The sequence below is a fragment of the Branchiostoma lanceolatum genome, chromosome 3 (assembly GCF_035083965.1).
Source record: "Branchiostoma lanceolatum isolate klBraLanc5 chromosome 3, klBraLanc5.hap2, whole genome shotgun sequence".
In the NCBI taxonomy this organism is placed as follows: Eukaryota; Metazoa; Chordata; class Leptocardii; order Amphioxiformes; family Branchiostomatidae; genus Branchiostoma; species Branchiostoma lanceolatum.
This window is the reverse complement of record NC_089724.1, coordinates 22134445-22154868: the sequence shown is the minus strand read 5'-3', so window position 1 is coordinate 22154868 and position 20424 is coordinate 22134445. Positions and strand designations below refer to the sequence as shown.

The window sequence follows — 20424 nt, the reverse complement described above, 5'->3', positions numbered from 1 at the left end:
AAGGATTACGGCGTCTGCCAGCCAAGAGCAGGGCCTGATTACCATCATGATAATACTGGTAAAGAAATTCAAACTTTTTCTGTACTGGTTTTTATAAGAACATTATTAAACCATGCAGAATGGCTCAGATAACTCTAAGAAAGCTACATAATCCAAGGAGGTTTCAATCAGATAAGATCCCTTGGTCTTGGATAATCAAGACAATACTATCTACAACTTTCAGGTTTTGGAAATTCAACCTTGTTCAAATTTTCAAATCAACCCTGTCAATGCAGTGTCAGAGTATCTAATTTTATCTACATTGTCAACTTGAAAATGTCTTCCCCACATTAGCTTTGGTATTTGTGTGCCTACAAATATGACTTGTAATTTTGGTATCTACTTGTATTTTGGTATCTACTTTATTTCTGGGCTAAGTGCCCTTCTTGATGTGTAGCCATACTTTAATTTCTGATATCTGTTGTTATTTCAAACATAAGCTGAAGAGTAACTTGTACTTGGTAAACTGTCTCAGGCAGACCCACTGATGTGCACTGCACGGCTGCCAGTAGCATACTGAAGCCTATAGTTTACATTATCCAGCCTTCATATAGTTTTACTGGGATCTTTAAAATAATAACAACAGCTTACGTATTTCTTGTCTTCAACGTTTTATTCTTTGTGGACAGGTGTCTCAAAAGCTTATGAAACTGACACATACATCGAGTGGTACCGTAAGTAGTCCGTTACAATCAATACATACACAATCTCGGGCGTAATTCTGAAGTAAAAGGAACCCGAAGTTATATTCATTCCATGCCAGTACGTGATTATCGATACCAACAGTATTGATAACAACAGAGATATCATTATTTCAATTCAGTCTCCTTTCTCGTGGCGACGAAATTTTATAAAGTTAACCTTTACAGAACTGAAGCATCGCGACTGCCTCGTTTGCCGGCTCTGAACACAGGAAACGGGCTTCGTAGCAATCGGTTACCATGGCTACGTGTGCTCAGGCCACACTCGTCTCGCAGCCCGCACTCACATTGGAGACTAATGAAGCCACGTGCACACCGTTAATGACAGTTCAACTGAATTCCAGCCTATGTTCATAAATGTAATCAGTCATAGAAGACGATGAGCAAAGGTACACATTTTGTGCTCACACATCGCCACATTCTGATATCAGTATAAATATTTCCTTACAAAATTCACAGCGTGTCTTGTTTATAAATGGTCAGGAAAAAAACGTAGAGATATTTGACGGGTGACGATGTAAACTCGTGTATTCAGATCGTTTAGAAGTTCTATTCTATTCCATGATTTAACGGAGGAAATCAAGTTTCAAACTTTCTCAAAAATTTCCCTCAACTTTCATAGCATCTATTTCTGGGTGACATTCATCAATATGTACAAAAGATATCGTTTCATATTGCCCAACCGTTGTTAAGGCAGCATAGGGCGGAGTGCGCTACTCCTTTCCTTCTGCTACGCGCCTTTTTTTCGTACACTTATATAATTACTACCCCAAAAATTGCGATAACAATTATAGCATAGTCCACAGCATGACACATCCTTGATTTAACACATACAATTTTTAAAACATTTTAAAGTTCTGTAGAACATACATCGACTGATATATGCTGTATTTACATCCTGCGTTCAGAGAATTCGTTATGTACAATACCTGGCCACAAACACAGGAACCAAGTTAACCCATGCAATACCGGGGTCGACCGGTCTCTGTCTGCTCCAGTATTTGAAAGGCAAGATTTGAAATACATGGCACTTTCATTTCATTTCTGTAATATTCAGCTCATTACGTTTGGATAATTGCCCGTAGCTCGCGGCCTTTTTTATTTTGCTCATGCTCAACCAAAACGGAGATTCGGCGACATTCTGGTGTTCAACAAATTCGACCAAAAGTCGTTGACAGTGTGACCCCGCCTCAACAAACTAATTAAAGTAAAAGTGATAAACCCTAACTCGTTCGTATCTCCGCATACCACACCATACCAGACTTTTCTGACAGTATTCTGAATTTGTTCCCCACTTTGTCGTGTTTTTTCTGTCACCGAATCCAGTTGTCAAGACGCGTGTGGAAAATCGTGTGTGTGCACAAAGAAAAATAATCTGACTTTTCTTTGAGGCAGGAGTTATTAGCATGGTAAGATCTGTATCCCTTGAATACTTATGTCTCCAAATCACATGCTGTTTTTCTAACGACATACCTTCAAATGTGAAAGCAGCGACTTCCTCCACACTTTCTACAGCTCACAGAATATCCTAAATAAGCATTTAGTCTTTATCCACAATCCTAAATTTTTTACAGCGCACAATTCAAAATATCCTAGACGAACATTCGTAATTGTATCATTGTATCACTGTGGTTCCACAATGAAGGTTAGACAATAATCCTGTACCCAGTTCTCCAACATCACATGCACATCTGAGGAAAGTCTGTGCAATGTAAAACCGTACAGACATACCAGGACTATACAGCTGCTACACTGAAACACCATGAGATGGGGCCGGTGTGTGCTTCTAGCCAGTGTTCCCTTTCCATATCCCTTTGTTATCTATGTCAACAAATAGCATCGCCATATATTGCAAAATGTCCCTTGGTATAAGATTTATCTATCTGCGTGCCTCAGTGTCAGGTATGCAACATTACCACTGACGACAATGCTAAGAAAAGTCATCGGGTACAAGATTAAACCAATATACGTGCCACTTTGATCCATACATCAAATGTCAAAACTACAGCGTTGTTATTACCCATAATAACATATATCTCGTCGCTTAATGAAACCGCAATAATGTCTGGTATAATCACTTCCTGTAGGGGTGAATCAAATAAGTATCACACCTCCCAGTTCAAATTTTCAGATATGTCAGCAGTTTACAAAAGCGTTCAGAGCTATGCGATACTTCCCGATCTACCATAAAGGAAACTGAAAAAAGATGTCATAGCCGTATAAATAGAAAGAACTGGAGCGCATTTAAACCATGAACAATCCTATGCTCAGAATACATAGCTTTAGGTGACTTTTTTACGTGTTTGGTATTAGATCAATACACCTCTGCAAAGTGTCATTACAAAGTACAAACTGATTCTACACTTTCGAACGGGGTAGCTTTGACATGCCCAGCTTTGTATCTCCGTTATTATTGTCCTGATATAGTCATATGGTGGTCCTCCGGTTGTACCTTCGCGCGGACCCGTTCGGCATTTCCTCGTTGTGTCCGCCTTGGAGCATCTCAACTGTGACCGTGGCCAAGGCCGACCGGACGGAATACCCGGGGAAGTTTTTGCGCTTGCACAGTCCCTTGGGGCAGTACTGACACAGTGTTTTGGCAAAAGCCCTGCGGAACTCCATACTGGAGCATGCGTAGATGATGGGGTTGAATCCCGAGTTGACGTAGCCGAGCCAGGTGAATATCGCGTAGAGGAAGTCCACCCCGTCGATGCACTGGAATGAGCATGCGCTGATAATGATGTTGAGGACGAAGAAGGGCAGCCAGCAGAGGATGAACACGCCGATCACTATAGATAGCGTCTTCGCCGCCTTGTGTTCTTTTGTAAACTTCTGCAGCCTCTTGGCAATTTTAATCTGTCGCAGTTTCTTGTCGTTCGCGGCTATTGAGAGTCTCTCGCCGTTCGACACAGCCCCGTTACAGGGCACCAGCGACTCTTTTCTCCCGTTCGCCCCGCCGCGATGGACACGTAACGACAAACTCTCCCCGTCTTTCCCGTCAGCGTCGAACACTTTCACGCCCTGCATGAGGCTCTTTCTCTGGCGGGCGGCGATTCTGTAAATCCTGTAGTAAGTGAAGAGCATGATGAGAAGAGGCACGTAGAAGGAGACGATCGAGGAGGTGGCAAGGTAAGTAGTGTCCGAGGTGAAGAGGCACAAGTGTTCGGGGGAGCTCGGGTCGCCCACCGCCTGCCACCACGCGATCGCCGGGAAGGAGATTGCCGCCGAGCAGAGCCACACCAACGCGATCATCAGACGGGCCCGTCCGACTGTCACGCGGCAGGGATACAACACCGGGTCGGTGATGGCCCAGTACCTGTCCAGTGAGATTGCACAGAGGTTCAGTATGGACGCCGTACTGCCCATCACGTCCAGTGAGTGCCAAATGTCGCACCACAGCTTCCCGAACAGCCACTCTCCTCCCGTAACTTCCAAGGAGATACCGAAGGGCATGACCAGACTTCCAATTAGCAAGTCCGCGTAGGCCAGGGATACGATGAGATAGTTTGTAACTGTCCGGAGTTTCCTGTCCCTGTACACGACAGCGATGACCAGCAGGTTCCCCGCGATGGTGAAGACCGTGAACAGGGACAGGACCAGGATGACGATCGGCCCGGCACCACCCTGAGGGGCGGCGATGCCGGTCGGCGGGAACGTCACGTTACTCACGTTCATGGTTCCGTGCCTCCCGTAGCTGCAGTTCGTTCTTCTCGTAGCAGTGACAGTGCCCTGCGTATTTTCTTATACCTTACGAATTTTGGTCAGATAGGACGACGAAAAGTATGGCAGTACATCAACACAAAACCTAAGAATCAAGTTTCTCGCGTATCCCGTGAAGAGTAGGACTCCTGAACCTGGAAACGTTTCCACCAGGTTGTACCGTCGCCAGGCAGCTGTGATCTCCGACTGATTACGGCACACCGGGGACGTCAGCAACCAGCAAACCCGTCATTCCTGGAACATGAAATGAAACAACAACGAATTACAATTTGTTCACTTGTCACAGAAATGCTTTGTGTGAGTTATTAACTCTATATATGACATCTCGTGCCCACCCACCTACCTGATGGGGGAGGCCACCTTATTTGCGGGAGGGGTGCACATTACAAGTTACTTATTCTTCAGTATTGTTTCTGAGTCTCTTTCTCTTCATTCAAGAACGCTCAAGACATGAGTAACAGGGTTTCTAATTATTCAATGCAATATAGCCGGGCCTGACACAGTCATCCCATCTACTTAATCACATACAGTCAACTCTGGATTCACCAACTGCTCAAGGGACAGAGGCAAAAAGGTTGTGGAGTTAACTATGTACAAAATGGACATGACTGTTTTGAGGTGGTTGGCCGACCAGATTTGTACATTGATGAATTTTCGACAACATCCCCAATATTTGATATATTCAGTGGTGTTTTGAACACAAGGGGCAAGCTCTCAGTGACATTTCTAATGACATAGATTAGACAAACAAAAAACCGTTTCTCACCAAAGAACGGGTTTTCTCCAAAGCTATATCAACCCCCACACGTAAGCAAAGTACCGTGCATCGGAATTAAAAGGTGCAAATTGATACTGATTATTAACATCAATGCCTCACAGGTATACATAACGCTAATTAATGACAAGTTGGAGGCAATTATTTTTAGATTTGGATTGTTAAGTAAATTATCGCCCCAGTTGGTATTAAAGCTATGACGGGAAGAATGAGAAAATGATTTTAGAAATAATATATAAGTACCGATATGGTTGAAGTTAATTGATATCATGATAGGTTAGTGTCTGTTTGACATTTACTCGTATAACACCCGGTGGCAGAGCAGGAGGCGAACTGTTTGATCCCACAGGAATACAGTTATCAACTTATTGCTTGTCTTTATCTTCACAGACACCATGAGCACAAAGGTAACAAATTACAAAGCAATCAAATAACACGGAAATCATATTCTGATTGCGGGAACCGTCAGATTTCCCGAAGGATCCAAATCACAACGAAGGCAACAGCAGCCCTTTGGCAGGAATACATCCTGGATACCCGTTTCCTGTTTTCCGTGCTGTGTACGTAGCAGAATTTCAGAAGTATATTATTACCATATATTTACATATTCATCTCCATGGAAAATGGAGATATTGTTTTGGGTGTGTCTGTGTGTCTGTGTGTCTGTTTGTTTGTTTGTTTGTGTTTCCGCACCACTCCAGTCAGCATAACTCAAGAACCTCTTGATGGATTACGATGATATTTGGTATGTGGGCAGGTGTTGTGAAGCCGAAATTCAAGGTCGATTTTGGGCCTCCTGGTATGTGACCTTGGTACTGCAGCAGAAATTCCATTTTTGTATCTCTTGACCTGGACATGCTATGGTCTTGATTTTATGGTGGCAGATAGCTTGTGGTGTAATAAAGACGTGGTGTGGGTTTGGGCCACCTAGCAGCTTGCTCTGGAACTGCAGGGGCGTTATCTTGAAAATCTTCTAAGGAGGATAACTCAGCAAAGGAACGATGGATTTCCATGATATTTAGTATACAGGTAGCTTAGACAGAGATGTACATAATGAAATGTAAATTATGTTAATTAGAACTTAATTTGCATAACTAATGAGGAAAATCTATATTTGCAGTGTTTTCCATTATCAGACTCAAATACATGTAATTTATGTAGTTTATGGAAAGTGGATTATCAACAGATACCAATTATGCAAATAAATTCCTTATTTGCATAATTGATGCACAACACCATATCTCATCTAATTGGAAAATTATAGGACTATCAATATGATACTTAGTATGCAGGTAGCTTAGATAGAGATAAACATAATGAAGTGCAAATTATGCTAATTGTGACTTAATTTGCATAGCTTATGAGAAAAATCTATATTTGCAGTCTTTTTCATTATCAGACTCAAATACATGTAACATACTAGTATGTAGTTTATGGAAAGTGGAGCATCAACAGATACCAATTATACAAATGAATTCCTAATTTGCATGATTAATGCAAAAACACCATAATTCATCTAATTGGAAAATTATAGGAATGTCAATATTGCAACATGTGTAAGTTAAATAAAGGTGTTTATGACCAAGCATATATCATGCAAATGTGTAAGTCATTTGCATGAATAGAATTGTTCATGGAGATATGAGGTCGTGGAAGTCTTGTTTGCGTTTGTTCTAAGAAATTAATATGTTATGCATAAGGGTACATGCTATTACTGTCGTGCAAAATCAAAAGTGCAGATATTCAGGTATTGAAAATAGAAAAAGAATACAAATGTAGTGACAAGAATAGAACTGACAAACCGCCATGCATGGTGTAAAAACCAATATCAACGTATTCAATTCTGGTCCTTGTAACATGGGACAAAACAAACACATTGTTATATTGGTTCAATACCAGTTGTCTGCTCTATTCTGTCTCTCTGTAAATCCGATAGATATTGAATATATTCAATGTCATACCGTATGCGAAGCCGGATTCTATATAAAAAGGTACAACACAAGGCTACTGATGTCACCGATATCAAAGCAGACTCTCAATGGAGAGAACTAGAAGTCATGTTATCTCATTTTATGTTGATACGTATAAATGTTGTGCCAAGAAAACAGTCCATGGCGCACAATTTTCATGTTATATTCCACCAGTGAGTTTCTCAATCTTGTATCTACGACACACAAAAAGCAAGAGCATTCTATTTCACAGGCAAGCTTGAGATCCAGTTCGGAAGTGCTAACCACAGGAAGACTACATGCCGCGGGTTTAGTCAAGGACATCTGGGTGGGTGTCGGTCTTCTGAGAATTCACTCGAGACATCTTACAAGACTGAAGCATATATGCATGTAACGTTATCATTTCAATATCTATTTCCTCTTGAGCAGAAAGTGAAATATTCAATCAGTATGATTGTGATAGTGCCTTCCAATTGGAATCAGGTGAACACGCGCGTTGGCTACGTAAGGGGCATGATAGTCCAGTGGCATAGCTTGAAAAATTAGCTGAATTATGCAGATTTGTCGGAAAGCACCAAATTCGGCACACATGTAGTTGAACATATTCTGCACAAATCTGGATATGGAGGCATCCCAATTTCCGCCCAGGAGAACTATGGCGTCATCTTGAATTGAGAACCCCGCAAATAGACCACCCGGTCAACTTCCAATGCATTATTTAAAAGAAGGGGCAAAAATTCAAACATCAACAACATTTATTCATAAAAATTTATATGCTGGTACAGCCTCTTTCGAAGACCATAAATCTGTGGATTTTTGTCAATACCATGCTTTTATTGAAAAGTCTTGGGTCCTTAAATGTCATGTTGTAAGTAATTTTTAGATGAAAAATCGATGGTATACATTGTATCATCAAACAAATTTGCATAATTTTCAGCTAGACTATGAAGAATATTGGGCATTGCTCCATCATTCTTCCGTACCTCCAAGCGTCTTATGAGACCAAAGTGGTGCATCAAGAACGGGATTTTGTTACAATCAAAAATGTATGTGCAACACTAGAAAAGACATGCATGTGATCTGAGAAAAACCGTGATGTACATCTGTAGATGTCAATCCACGCATCTCATTGTCACATGGCCGGGAACCTACTAGCTTCATCTCTCAACGGCTCAAGGCTCAAATTTCCACCATAAGCCTCAATGATTAAGAACATTATGAATAATCCTACACGATTAACTGATTCCAGATTTACGCAAACATCTAATCACTTCTTTACTATGCTAAGATCTACTTACTGTCACTGCCGAATCCCTTGATAGACTTTTAGGCCATCCTAGCCAGAAAGAATATGTAACCTTCTCATTTGGTGGTAATAAAGTAAAAAGTAGGTGCATTTTGGAAGTATTTATTTTGTAAGTAACCCTGTATCCATCTGCAGCGGTAGTGATGGTTACAACTCACTGACATACACATACATACATAATATCGATATGAAATACAATTTCCAACAAACCAATTTCAAATCTTTTTTGTACCATTTATACGGTTTATTACACGACCGCCACCTTACACAGTGGTGTTAATTCTCCTGAAAGTCAGTTATTTTGTCTGCCAAGTCAATGACGAAATCCATCTTGAAATCATTGGTAGTAAAATGATCATACCAAGCTGGATTTTGTCTAAAATCCTATATGAAATCCTAGCTGTATCAATTTAATGATCTCAGAATAAGTCGCATTATAAGTCTGACTGGCGATCAAAACAAAACGAACGGAAACAGAATATAAATCACGTGCACGGTGATATAAAAGCCACTAATGACATCAGGCAATACCATGGCAGCCGCACACTAAGCAATGCGCGTACAGACTAGTATTAGTCACAACTGGACGACACAAAGACAATAAGAACCAGGCCAGAACTTACCATGCAGTCAGCAATCAGCCCCTTTCTCCTTCACTTGCAGACAATCTATACTTGACAGACTATACGTGATATACACCGAGCGCAACGACAGCCAGAGAGAAACTGGCTCCAGCCGAAGCGCACCGTGTTATTGACGAGTCTTCCGTCGGAGGGACACACCCACTTTTGACGTCAGAGCTCTTACTCGCGTAAACAGACGGAGATTGAGACCGTGAAACTTATTATTAAGCTTATTACTATCACAAAAAAGACGTCAGCTTCGTGAAAAAGGTGATCATCTACGAGCCAGATGCCAATTCTAACAAATCTGTCGTCGTAAAACCTTTCATCTATGCACAGTCTTACAAGCTCTTGCGTCAGTAGACGCAAGAAAAACAATTATGAAAGGTGTTATTATAATCCTGGTAAGACGAAACGTCTCCTATTGGCTTAACATTGATAACCACTTAAAGTGTATGCTAAAAAAAGAGAATAGATTCATTGGTACTATAGATAATAGATACAAGTCTAACACTTATTATAACAGAGATTTTATACTTATGCTGAATATTCCTGCTGGACCAACTAGCTGTGCAGTATACTATGTGTAAACTGTGCAAAAGACACCTGGATAGAGCACGGCAAACCATAAAAAATCAGTTTGTAAGACTGTCAAATGTCGGTGTTTTATGATTGGCCTTACAGAAGTTTCCAACTTAAGAGAGACATTTTGTTAACCTCTCTACGAATGGTTGATTTGAGGAAATCTTTGTCTCTTTCTGTTGACAGGGGATCGTATTCAACAGGTGTTTTCAGTTGTAGACGAAATATCAATCTATTGGCTGCTACTGTGTAAGCAATGAGCAGTACTGTTGTGCATAAAAAGGTTTCATCCAAAAGCAACAGAATTGTAAAGACGTTGTTTCCTTCATTCTTTCCTTCAGGTCTTTCCAATCAATACAGACCTGTCTGCAAGCCCTTCACACGTACGTATGCCCGTAGGTCATACCAGTTTAATGTTATGGCTGGCATACCGAGCGCATTGATTTCGGTCTTTTCCTGGAAAAAGAGCTTCTCTCGACACCTGGGCAGTGATTCGCGACAATGCTCGCACTCCAGAAGCCACCGGGCGCTATAGATATCTCCAATGTAAGCCTTCCCTTCAACCCAAAAAAATGTCGTAACTGTCATGACCCCACAAGTGGTGAACTATTTTTTCGCAATCTAGAGTGAGACGTGGTGTCTTCAAGTTCAAAGCTGCCATTCGTCTGAGGAAATTTGTGAGGTCTCGCGAAATGGAGAAGTTCACCGCTGACTTCAGGCTGAAGGGTTTATCACCCATCTGTATTTGCACGGTACATTTCATCTCATTCACTTCAGGCATATCTAGAATCCATTAGTCCCAGAACAGTCTGGCTCAGGGGATTATCTGTCTATTATGCAGTAGTTGGAGATGCTGCTGCCTCGCAATAGGAATTGCATAATTGTACATTGATGCATTTTTAGCGCGAAAACCACTTAATACCGGGTGAGCGAGGGGAACTCCAATCTAATCCAATACAAGACGGGGCTTCTACAGATGTCTAACTGTCAAAGTCAGGCACTTTTGCCAGAAAAATAGAAATTATAGTTACTGACGCTAGTTTTGCTGCATATTGCTACACAGCCTCCATGTAATAATGCAGCAACGACAGTAGTAGACTTCGTGCAAACATGAAGTGTCCTGTAGGGTATGAATGTACTAATGAGGTACTTGTCAACGATAAGGTTACATGATGTATGTAGGTTTTATGAGATGTCGTCAACGAGAAGCATTGAAACAAGTAATTAGATAGACCAAGTGTATTTCAGGGTCAAAAACTTGCCTTATTAGGTGGTAAGTAACATGTTAGATGAACCTAAAGGGCAACGTCGACGTCTGCGGGCAGTGTTCCCGCGAAAGGGTTGGACTCATTAGCCACGCCTGGACTCAGTCAAGGGCCAACAGTTGAACCTGCACATATACACATACACATTCACAAACACGCGGACGGTATAGCAGATGGCGTGGAGCTGTGCGTTTCGTACTTACCCAATCACACATTAGGAGATAAAGATAAGCTTGTCGTCTTGGAACTACTGATGAGATGTAATCTCAATAATATCAGTAATAAAAGTCTGAATCCTTTCGTATGTCTCGAATCGAACGCCACATTCCCGCACGGAGAAACATTAACGGTGTAATTATTTCTCATCTCGGTAACTAGAATCAGTCTGATGACTCTGAGGGACTGAGACACAGGAGACCCATCGCTCGCTCATTATGAAACATTAATTACATTTCAGCTGCACCGCCTGGGCAGGGAGTGACTGACAGGAACAGCGCGCTTCAATAGTTCTTTGTGGATGCAAACGATGATGATGATGAGAAAGGATGGGAAAGATGAGAAAGGCAAACTAACTGACTATAGTAGAAATACAGGGTTAGGTAGATTCGTGAGATGTGGAATGTTTTCGAAAGTACTTTTGATGTCTTGTTTCTTTGACTAGTAAACTAGTCATATTTACCTTCTGTATCGTATGTTTCATTCAGGGGAAAACTCACAGCATCGGCCTTTGGTCTACATGTAACTGATATTCCCTCGCACCAAGCGACTGTCGCGCTTGTAGCAGATCAAAGTCGACATGGAGAGCATACAATTTGCCACATCTATTGCCTCTGATCACAATACAAAAGTAACATTGCGTAAACACATTGTAAGTGAAAATTGTTTGAAGCCCATGGCCTGCAAAAACTCGGACTTCCTGCTGTTGAGATGGCATATGTAACATACATTACTCCATGTCAATATGAACATCATCATATCTATGAAACACCACTCTTATCTTACCGCATCATTACAGTGAACGTATGGAGTGTTCGAGAGCTTCATCCACAGTGTCTGCAACGTCATTACACTGTCTTTTGTGCAGAGATCACAATTTCCTGGTAGTACTCGATATGTTTATTTCGGTCGCCTCTGTGACAGGACGTTGTGTAAGTGTAGAGGGTGGTGAAGTCTTGAAGTCTGGCCAAGGGAAGCTTTACCGACTTTGTTTTGTCAGACCTGAGGTTGTATTCAGCTATCTGATTGATCAGATGTTTCAACATTGAGAATGACTGTGAAAACGATTGCCGGCTCATCCTGACTGATGCACAACTAACGTTGTAATGATGGTATAACACCATCTGAAAACGGTCTAGCCAAGCTATTCCCTCTGATCGATTTGTATGAAGAATTATCCATCTCCAGTTTACCCAAGTTGACGCTCCAATGGCAAGGTCATCTGAGATATCGTGCCGATGGAGCCGAATTTGTTCCCAGTTGGGCTGACCTTCTGACAGTGTGATATACAAACATATCACAGCTACTGTCTGAATGTATGCATGTCTGCCAATAACGACGTGCTTTCCAACATTAAAGACAACTTAGTTAGAGGGAGGCTTAGACTAAGCCTCCTAGAGGACCTTACTTGCCCCATTAGAAGTCAGGAGCTATAGCAAGATCAGGGAACACACTTTGAACATCTAGTTCATTTATTACAAGCTCGTTTTCATAGTTTTAAAGTAAATAAAATTCTGTCTCTATGGTGGTTGGTGGCGACATAACCCGGGATCCCTTTTTCGAGTAATGGTATATTTTCCCTATTTATGTATACAATGAACAATTCTTAGGCTAAATTCGTTTCCATGATGTTTAGAGTTGAGATTTGGTCTAGGAAACAAGTGTTAAGTGCCTGGGTAATGCTATTTTGGTGGCTGGATGATATATCCTTTTGAATGACTTCAGTGTGAAATCTATATTGACAAGTCGTAAAATACGTCACAAGCTTGGACCTTTGTGCGAATAAAAAGCTAACGACCATACCCGTCCTATAGTTATGGTTGCTGTATGATGTCTTGGACAGTTGACGATCTGAATGAACGGTAAGTAGACTAAACTGGACATACAGTTTATTATGCAGAATGCAACAGATTTTTGACTATAGCTAAAGCGTGACGAAGGTCACATGCGATATATTAAACACAGAACTTTTGTTTATTAGAGCAATTTCATACCGTATCCACAAGGGACATGGTACGCGATCATCAGGCATCAATACAAACGGCGGGGAGAAAACGACTTAGCCTGCAGGCGCACTGCACCGCTCCGATTGACTCAGTTCACTTGACTTCACTCCCCATCGCGCCTGTAGGTACTAATCCCTACACGTACCTAAGAACACCCTGCCAGCTGCCAGAAGCATTAATTAACCTCCCTCTATAACAGACAACCCGTTGAAGGTAATACGGTAACCTTGCTAGAAGTGAGAACATCGACCCTGTAGAACTAACACCAGACGTATGAGGAATAAACTCCAAGGATAAATCACCCGAAACGACCCAGGGACATCCTCTGGAAGTAGAATTGACTAACGCTGCTCGAATCGTTATGTTTCTCCAACGTCTACAGATAACAGTTGTTGTCCTCACCTTTGAGGACCGCACGATATCCTAACCCTCACCTACTGGCCTCTAGGGCCAGTTTAATCAACTCATCGGGAGGCAATTTGCCGGGCTGGCAGACAGAGTGTTCCGACGGGAGAATGGCCTGACCCCTGCCATCCTCACGGCGCAGTTTCAGACAAATAGTGCCATTAACGCCAAAGAACACTCGGGACGGGCTTTCGGTCACGACAAGTTTACGATGAGGGCGGGGAATATCTGTTCAGGGTCAGACGAGCGTAAGCTGATCCCAGTCTGAGGTGATTCACAGACCTGAAGGCAGTAATCTCCAGCGATAGGACTGCTCCCAGAGAACGGCAGGCAGAGGAGCCGTCTGGCTGCGTCAACACTGCAGTACATGTATCATTGACCATTAAACTATGCACTAGATCTGACACTTTTATTTTATGCTCTTCGACCATAATGCCACATCTTAAAGTAGATCAAGGTCACAGAAATTGCTTTAAAACTCTCCAACATGCCATGGCGGTTCTACTGTGCTGGGTCCATTGTCAAGACAGGCAGAAAAATGAAATAGAAATAAAAGGTGCAGAAGTACTAAATGTAGTGTTGACTCAATGATAATATCCTGTTGCATACACCTACATGTATGTATATATCTATAACCTTTAGCAATAGCACATAACATTTAAGGGACCGAGAAACAATTCAGGCTCCTAGTAAAGACCGATTTGTTTTGTGAAAACACACAGAGGAGTTTCCTTGATCTGTCATATATCAAATGTAACGTTTACATCATTCTGCTTAGTAAGTCTTTCTTTTCATCATATCATAGAAATCCAAGAATGTTTTTATACCTCCAGTGTGTAACGACGTGATCTCTAGATGGACTTGTGTACAATTACACGTGACGTCTTAATTATAAGCGGGTCATCTTACTTTTAAATTATATCTTGTACATTATGCAAAGGTATTCTGAAACTAGTCCAACCAAGTTCTGGAACCGTTAAATGTTATCTTTTATGACTAGTAAGCTCATTTTCTATTTTAAACTCCTATAATATTTTTCAACCGTTAGTTACTTCCCATGGTACGCGTACGGTTGGCGAAGACGTAATGGAGCGTCACTCCGATCATTCGCTAACACTTACCTGTCAACAATCTGTCACGAGACACTCACTCAAATGGGACCAGAAGATGGGGAAGGATCTTCTGATTTCTTCCAGGATGTTGAGGGTTCAAAATAAAGCGATCCTTTTTTTTTTAACATACTAGTAATAACTTTTTTTGGGGTTCCATATTCATCGGAAGAAATTATCATTTTCCAGTTGACCAATACGGTTTCTTCCAAAGATATTTTACCCAATGCCATGTCGAGACCGACTGAGAAAAATCATCTTTTAATTGTGAAGAGAATGACTAAAAATGATAAAGGTTTTCACGACGGTTTGCAATTGGTGTTGGTTAGGTCTTGTCCAATGAGAAAATGTGGTATTCTGATTCTCATGGCACATGTGATTTTCCAAGTTCAGCGGACCTCGTCTATGAGCCTGTTGTAAGAATTAAGCTTGCTCCCTATCCTCTATGAAGTGTGAATGTAATGGTAATATACAAGTGATTATATACGTATGTGTAAAATACTAAACGAAGAAAATCGGAGCTTGAAGCGATAGAAGGGGAAAGAAATGCCCTTTTTTGATGGGTCCAGGAACTGTTACCAATCCATTGGGCATGAATCATTACTAACTGTCTGGAAGTCCATAGATGGTAGATTTTATGCCAAGGTGCCTCCTACACCTGGTCGGCTTTTGTGATTTAAGAGTGTGGATGTAACTACACCCATCACTCCCGGTGCGCTACAGATGGCGCTACCGAGGCGGATCCATCCGTCACGGCGGGAGAACAAGGACGAGTAAAGGACAAAGACGTCAGTAATAATTTGATAGTGGGAGGCTTAACCGCAGCCTGGCAGGAGGAGATTGAAGACCTTATAACAGTCGTTAGTCACCCTAGCTTCGCTCCGCTGACAATCATTAATCTACCCACCTGTTTAAAGGGACATGCTCTATTAGACGTGCGATTGAAGGAAACAGATATGACATATGATATGAGAACAGAAGACTGGAAATCTCCAAACAAATGTCTGGAAAGAAAGGATTAAAGCTTGATAAAACCTTGATTATTTTAATTCTTTTGACAGTAACCTTCTTTTGACAGGAAACTGAAGAATGGGCATATAGCAAGTTAGGAAGACTAACCGTCCTCACCCAATCATCATGTTCTCATGCATATCGTCGTAGCTTCAAGCTAACTTACTAACTAACTGACTGAGTTCATACCGTCCTACCTACCTAACAACAGCTGTGAAAGCATAACGTTGTAAGTGGTAATAACATATCATCTATTTAATCTATACATATTGATAAGTGTACTGGGTGAATATATTACTTTGTTCTCTTCCACACCGTGATCCTGTAAAAGGCTAATGGCTATTTTGCATAACGTTTAGTTTTGATTTAGACCTTCTCACATTAAATTCATTTACCAAGCAACAAATGTCAGGAATGGTCACCAAAGTTAACCTTTGTTTCGACAAAGCTATAAATCATACTGCAGCGCTGTCACGTACCTGGGCGTTGTCATCAATCACGGAAGGTAGGTCCTTCCGTCATGACCTCACATCCGTTTGGACCGAGAAGAAAGGAACGACCATGCGCATTTCAAAGTCGTGTTACATTGTCCTTGTATCTATGCCATTTGAACATGAGGCCAGCAATGGTGACCTTAAAAGCAGAAGGAAAGATCCTTCATCTCTGTTTCTTTCATATTTCCTCAAGGTTGCCATGCATAGTCGGTGAGGTGTAGTCAAACAGGAACAAATACTAGGTATGTGGTTACCTTACATGTGTTGGTCTCTCAGACCAGGAACTAAACTGTCATGGGAACCTCGACTAGCTTCTATAAAGTAGCAACAAATTGTTCTGAAGTCGTCAAAATGAAATGACATCTGGACGCGAAAAATGACAACAGACCGAAATACAATGTATGATAATTAAATGACGGCATTTATGATGCCTAAAGCTCTGAATAGTACACTATTCACAACCCTTCAGAAAGTCATCTTACAGGATTAGCTCGTCGGTTCTTTAGAAATTATAAAAAACATGATGATGATTCTACAGATCAAAGGTAACTTACTTCACGTCTTCAGAGAAGATAAGAAGAACTTGCTTCCGGTTCCAGATAGAAGGCCTCCTCAGTACACCTACGCTTGTGTACATCACCTCAGAGATCTCATCTGTACGCCGAGCAACCTGACAGGGGAATACATCACACGCGTATCAACATCATTGTTGGTATTTAGGCAAAAACTACAAAGCACTGTCATCCTTTTTTTTCAGCAGAGCTGTTGAATAGCATATGGCATTCGTTTGGTTGGTAAGCTTTCAAATGAATACATTAAAGTTGCATCATGAAAGCTATAACGTTGTTATGCCTCCCATTGAATTTGATCGTGTTTGACCTTTACTGTGTATGTAGCGACAATCTTTGATGATTACATATTACATTTCACAATATGGCCGGTGCCAGCAGCGCAGGTACTCCCTCGGTGTAGTTTGATTCTGTGGTAGAGTTTTATTTCCTGTAGCGTTATTGATTGCAGCATTCCCAGAATATTCTCTGAGTATTTAAAACCCTTTGTACCAAAATTCTCACGAGTCTTGAAATCCCCTTTCTAATCTAGAATAGCTTGAAACTTCATGGTGTGTAATTCAAAGCTATACAGCGACCAACAAAACCTCCCCGCAGCAATAACGTGATTTAAGACTATGAAATTCGAAACGTTTGTGGAAGGTCTTTAGCTGGGAAAATCCCCTAGCTCTTTTCGACAAGTACAATGAACGGGACTATATATATATGTGGACCACAAAAGCTGACATCGCGACATACCGACTGTTGCACAGCCACACAGCCTTGTATCATCAGAACCAATGACGTGGGGATGATAGTCGGGTACAGCGAGGATCGTTAATCATTGTTGCCGTGACGTTCGTCCTGTAACAGGGCCTCACTGTAGATCATTACAGATTTACCCTCATGTCAAAGCCTTTCAAATTCATCCCCAGCGTCAGTTTAACTGGTTTGCACGCAGACGGGCAGGTCTCCTGTCACCCCGGGAAGAATTCGAAGCTGCACGCCACGGTGAAACGTCTTGAATGTGGTAAGGACCGACAAAAACCATGTAATGTTCGATGCTGCTGCTACTGCAGGCCAATCTTCGATTGCCACAATACATCTTCTCGCTTCCCTTTGGGAGGTTTTACGAAATACATAAACCAACCAATCATACCAATAGAATGTTTGGAGACTTGAGACTAGAAGATTTCATGGGGTAAAACGAAATATTCTGGATAAGGCAATCTGTTTGAAATTGACATTTACTTCCCAATATCAACACATTTGCATCATTATTTCATACTTTGGGCGTTTAAAAAGAGTGCAGCAACAAGTCGCAGAATGGGTATCTTATCTATTGGTACCACCCAAAAATCAACCCAGAAACCAGCCGTAACCGTTTTCTGTCGACAATTTTCGGTAAGTTCCGGTCGCATAACGCCACAATGTCCGAGTACATTGAGACATGACCAAGTGATTAATTGTCCGGAAACGTTTGGAGCTAATCGGTCAAAATCGTGCATGTTCGGAAGATTTGAAATAATGTCTTGCCTCCAAGTGCTCAGATTTTCAATGAGTTCCCACCACACAACGACATCGCATATTTGCTCCATAATGGTCGATGTGCAATAAACGACTATGGATAGAAATCAATGGAAAATTAGATTTTTTCAAAATACGACTTTCAACGCCCTAATATTGCTTAGGTTGGCTGCTATCCATGAGCATGGTAACATCACCAGATTCTGTCTTCATCGATAGACGACATTGGAATATTACGTTTAACGCCCACGTAGTCAGAATTACTTGTTGTTTCTGACAAGAGGGAAACCGTCTAAACGTTTTTGTATTAAACCATGCCTATTGAGCGCGCATCCAGACACCTTTTTTTCGGAGTCAGATACTCAAATGTAAAAGTTATGAACATACGCCAACCAGAGCAATTGGACCGCTAAAATGAAACCATATTATAGACACTTCCAAATCTCCGGCTTGTTTTTTAGAGGACAAAACCTTGATCGTACATATCAGTTGAGCACACATTCCATCAATGAAGAAGAGCACCAACCAGCTGAAAGAGAACGGAAATGTGTAGGGGCTGAGAGAGACAGTGAGGCAGGGGCTCGTTCCTGGCGAAGTGAGTGGTTTCTGAACCCTGGCGACAGGCCTGTCTTAAACGTTGTAGATATCCCTCTGATCGGGTCATAATTCTGTTGTTTTTGCCAAGGAGTAGTAAAGCAGATTAAGATCTAATTTGTATCAGCAATCATTCCTACATGAGAAGTTATTAGACTGTAATTATCCTACGGCATTGTGATGTAATTATCTCTAGACAATTCAGCGTATTGCGAATTTAATTTGAGCTTATTAGTGCGAGCCATGTTAATGATGTATCAAAGCGTATCTTAATGGTGTATCAAGCCATAGCATTAGCTCAACCTAGGTCAAAATTAATAAAGTGACTCTAATTGCTTTTCTTCGATGTCTACTCAGGTTGGGATGAAAACTGTAGACAGGGAAACCCACACTGAGAGCGCCAAGATCAGCATATAGATTTAACAGATATCAGCGACTACTTTCCATTACGAATTTTTATCTAAGAAAAGCTTCCATGTTTACATACTTGTCTTAACTTAAGATACTTGATGACGAATTCTTGTCACACAGGGTTGTCTGATTGTCTGATTTGCATAACTGATAGCTAATACGCAATGGACAATGGTTCCAATGGTTCCAATGTCACCCAGAACTACAACTTAATGTGGCGATATCTAAAAGTATCACGATCTGGTTGCTTTCTGGTCGTGAATTTCACGACTCAGGCACCAAGAGGAAATAGTTCATTACCACTGAGGGCGAGTCGGAATGAGGATGAGTCTAATTTATGACTGTGAGAATAAGGCCACACAAACCTGAGCTCATGGCGGATATCTGTACCGGCAAAGCTACTGCGCATGCCCTGCAATATGTCGTTATACTAGACAAAGGGAGGACATTTCGACTGGCATTTTCCATAAATGTTACTTATATGAAGATGATAGATTTATCGGCTATATTCTTATCACACCATTTGTCATTCCTTCTCTTTTCAGACGTAGGCCGCTGCTTTTAGATTTCTCACACTACTGCCACTAACTTCAGCTTTGGGAACTCCAGAACACCGCGCAGAGACAATACATCCATGTAATGGAGTGCATGATGGCCTTTGGATGCACGCTGTAATAGACTGTACGAGGGAGCAGTGTGTTACCGTTGCCTGTCCACACAATAATACTTTCTATGTCAATGATAAGCCGCGTGATACGTTAATCTTTAAGAATAGGCTGGTAATGATCTATGATAACATTAATCATAGCTTCAAACATCGTTTCCATCAGGTTGATTGTAGCCAAATGATCTATGATTGTCCAATTATAGCTAATAGAGTAGAATATTCCACTACTCCCTGAGGGAAAAACTAGTACATTGACAGCTCAATACTAAAACGCATTGTTGGGTGAAGTACGCATTCTAATAAAAGTCTAAGCACACACTGCATTCGTTTTGGGACTTCTTGCCGAAAGCCCAAACATTACGTATCTGTCCGCTGTCTCTATGTGTTTCAAGCGTTAACGTTTTTCAAGGGCAAAACGATCACGAGATCTTTTGTAAAGAAAAAAACAAAACAATTATTGACCTCCTGTGCGAAAG

The 20424-nt window shown here is 41.4% G+C and overlaps 1 protein-coding gene across 1 annotated transcript; it reads right to left on the bottom strand.

Moving 5' to 3' along the window:
- Window positions 1–633: 633 nt before the first annotated feature.
- Window positions 634–16867, bottom strand: LOC136431052 (dopamine receptor 2-like). The gene is made up of 2 exons (XM_066422249.1): window positions 16756–16867; window positions 634–4694 (listed from the first exon to the last, which is right to left on the bottom strand). The coding sequence occupies exon 2, from the start codon at window positions 4413–4415 to the stop codon at window positions 3168–3170; it is 1248 nt and encodes a 415-aa protein (XP_066278346.1). The 5' UTR covers window positions 4416–4694; window positions 16756–16867; the 3' UTR covers window positions 634–3167.
- Between the last annotated feature and the right edge of the window lie 3557 nt (window positions 16868–20424).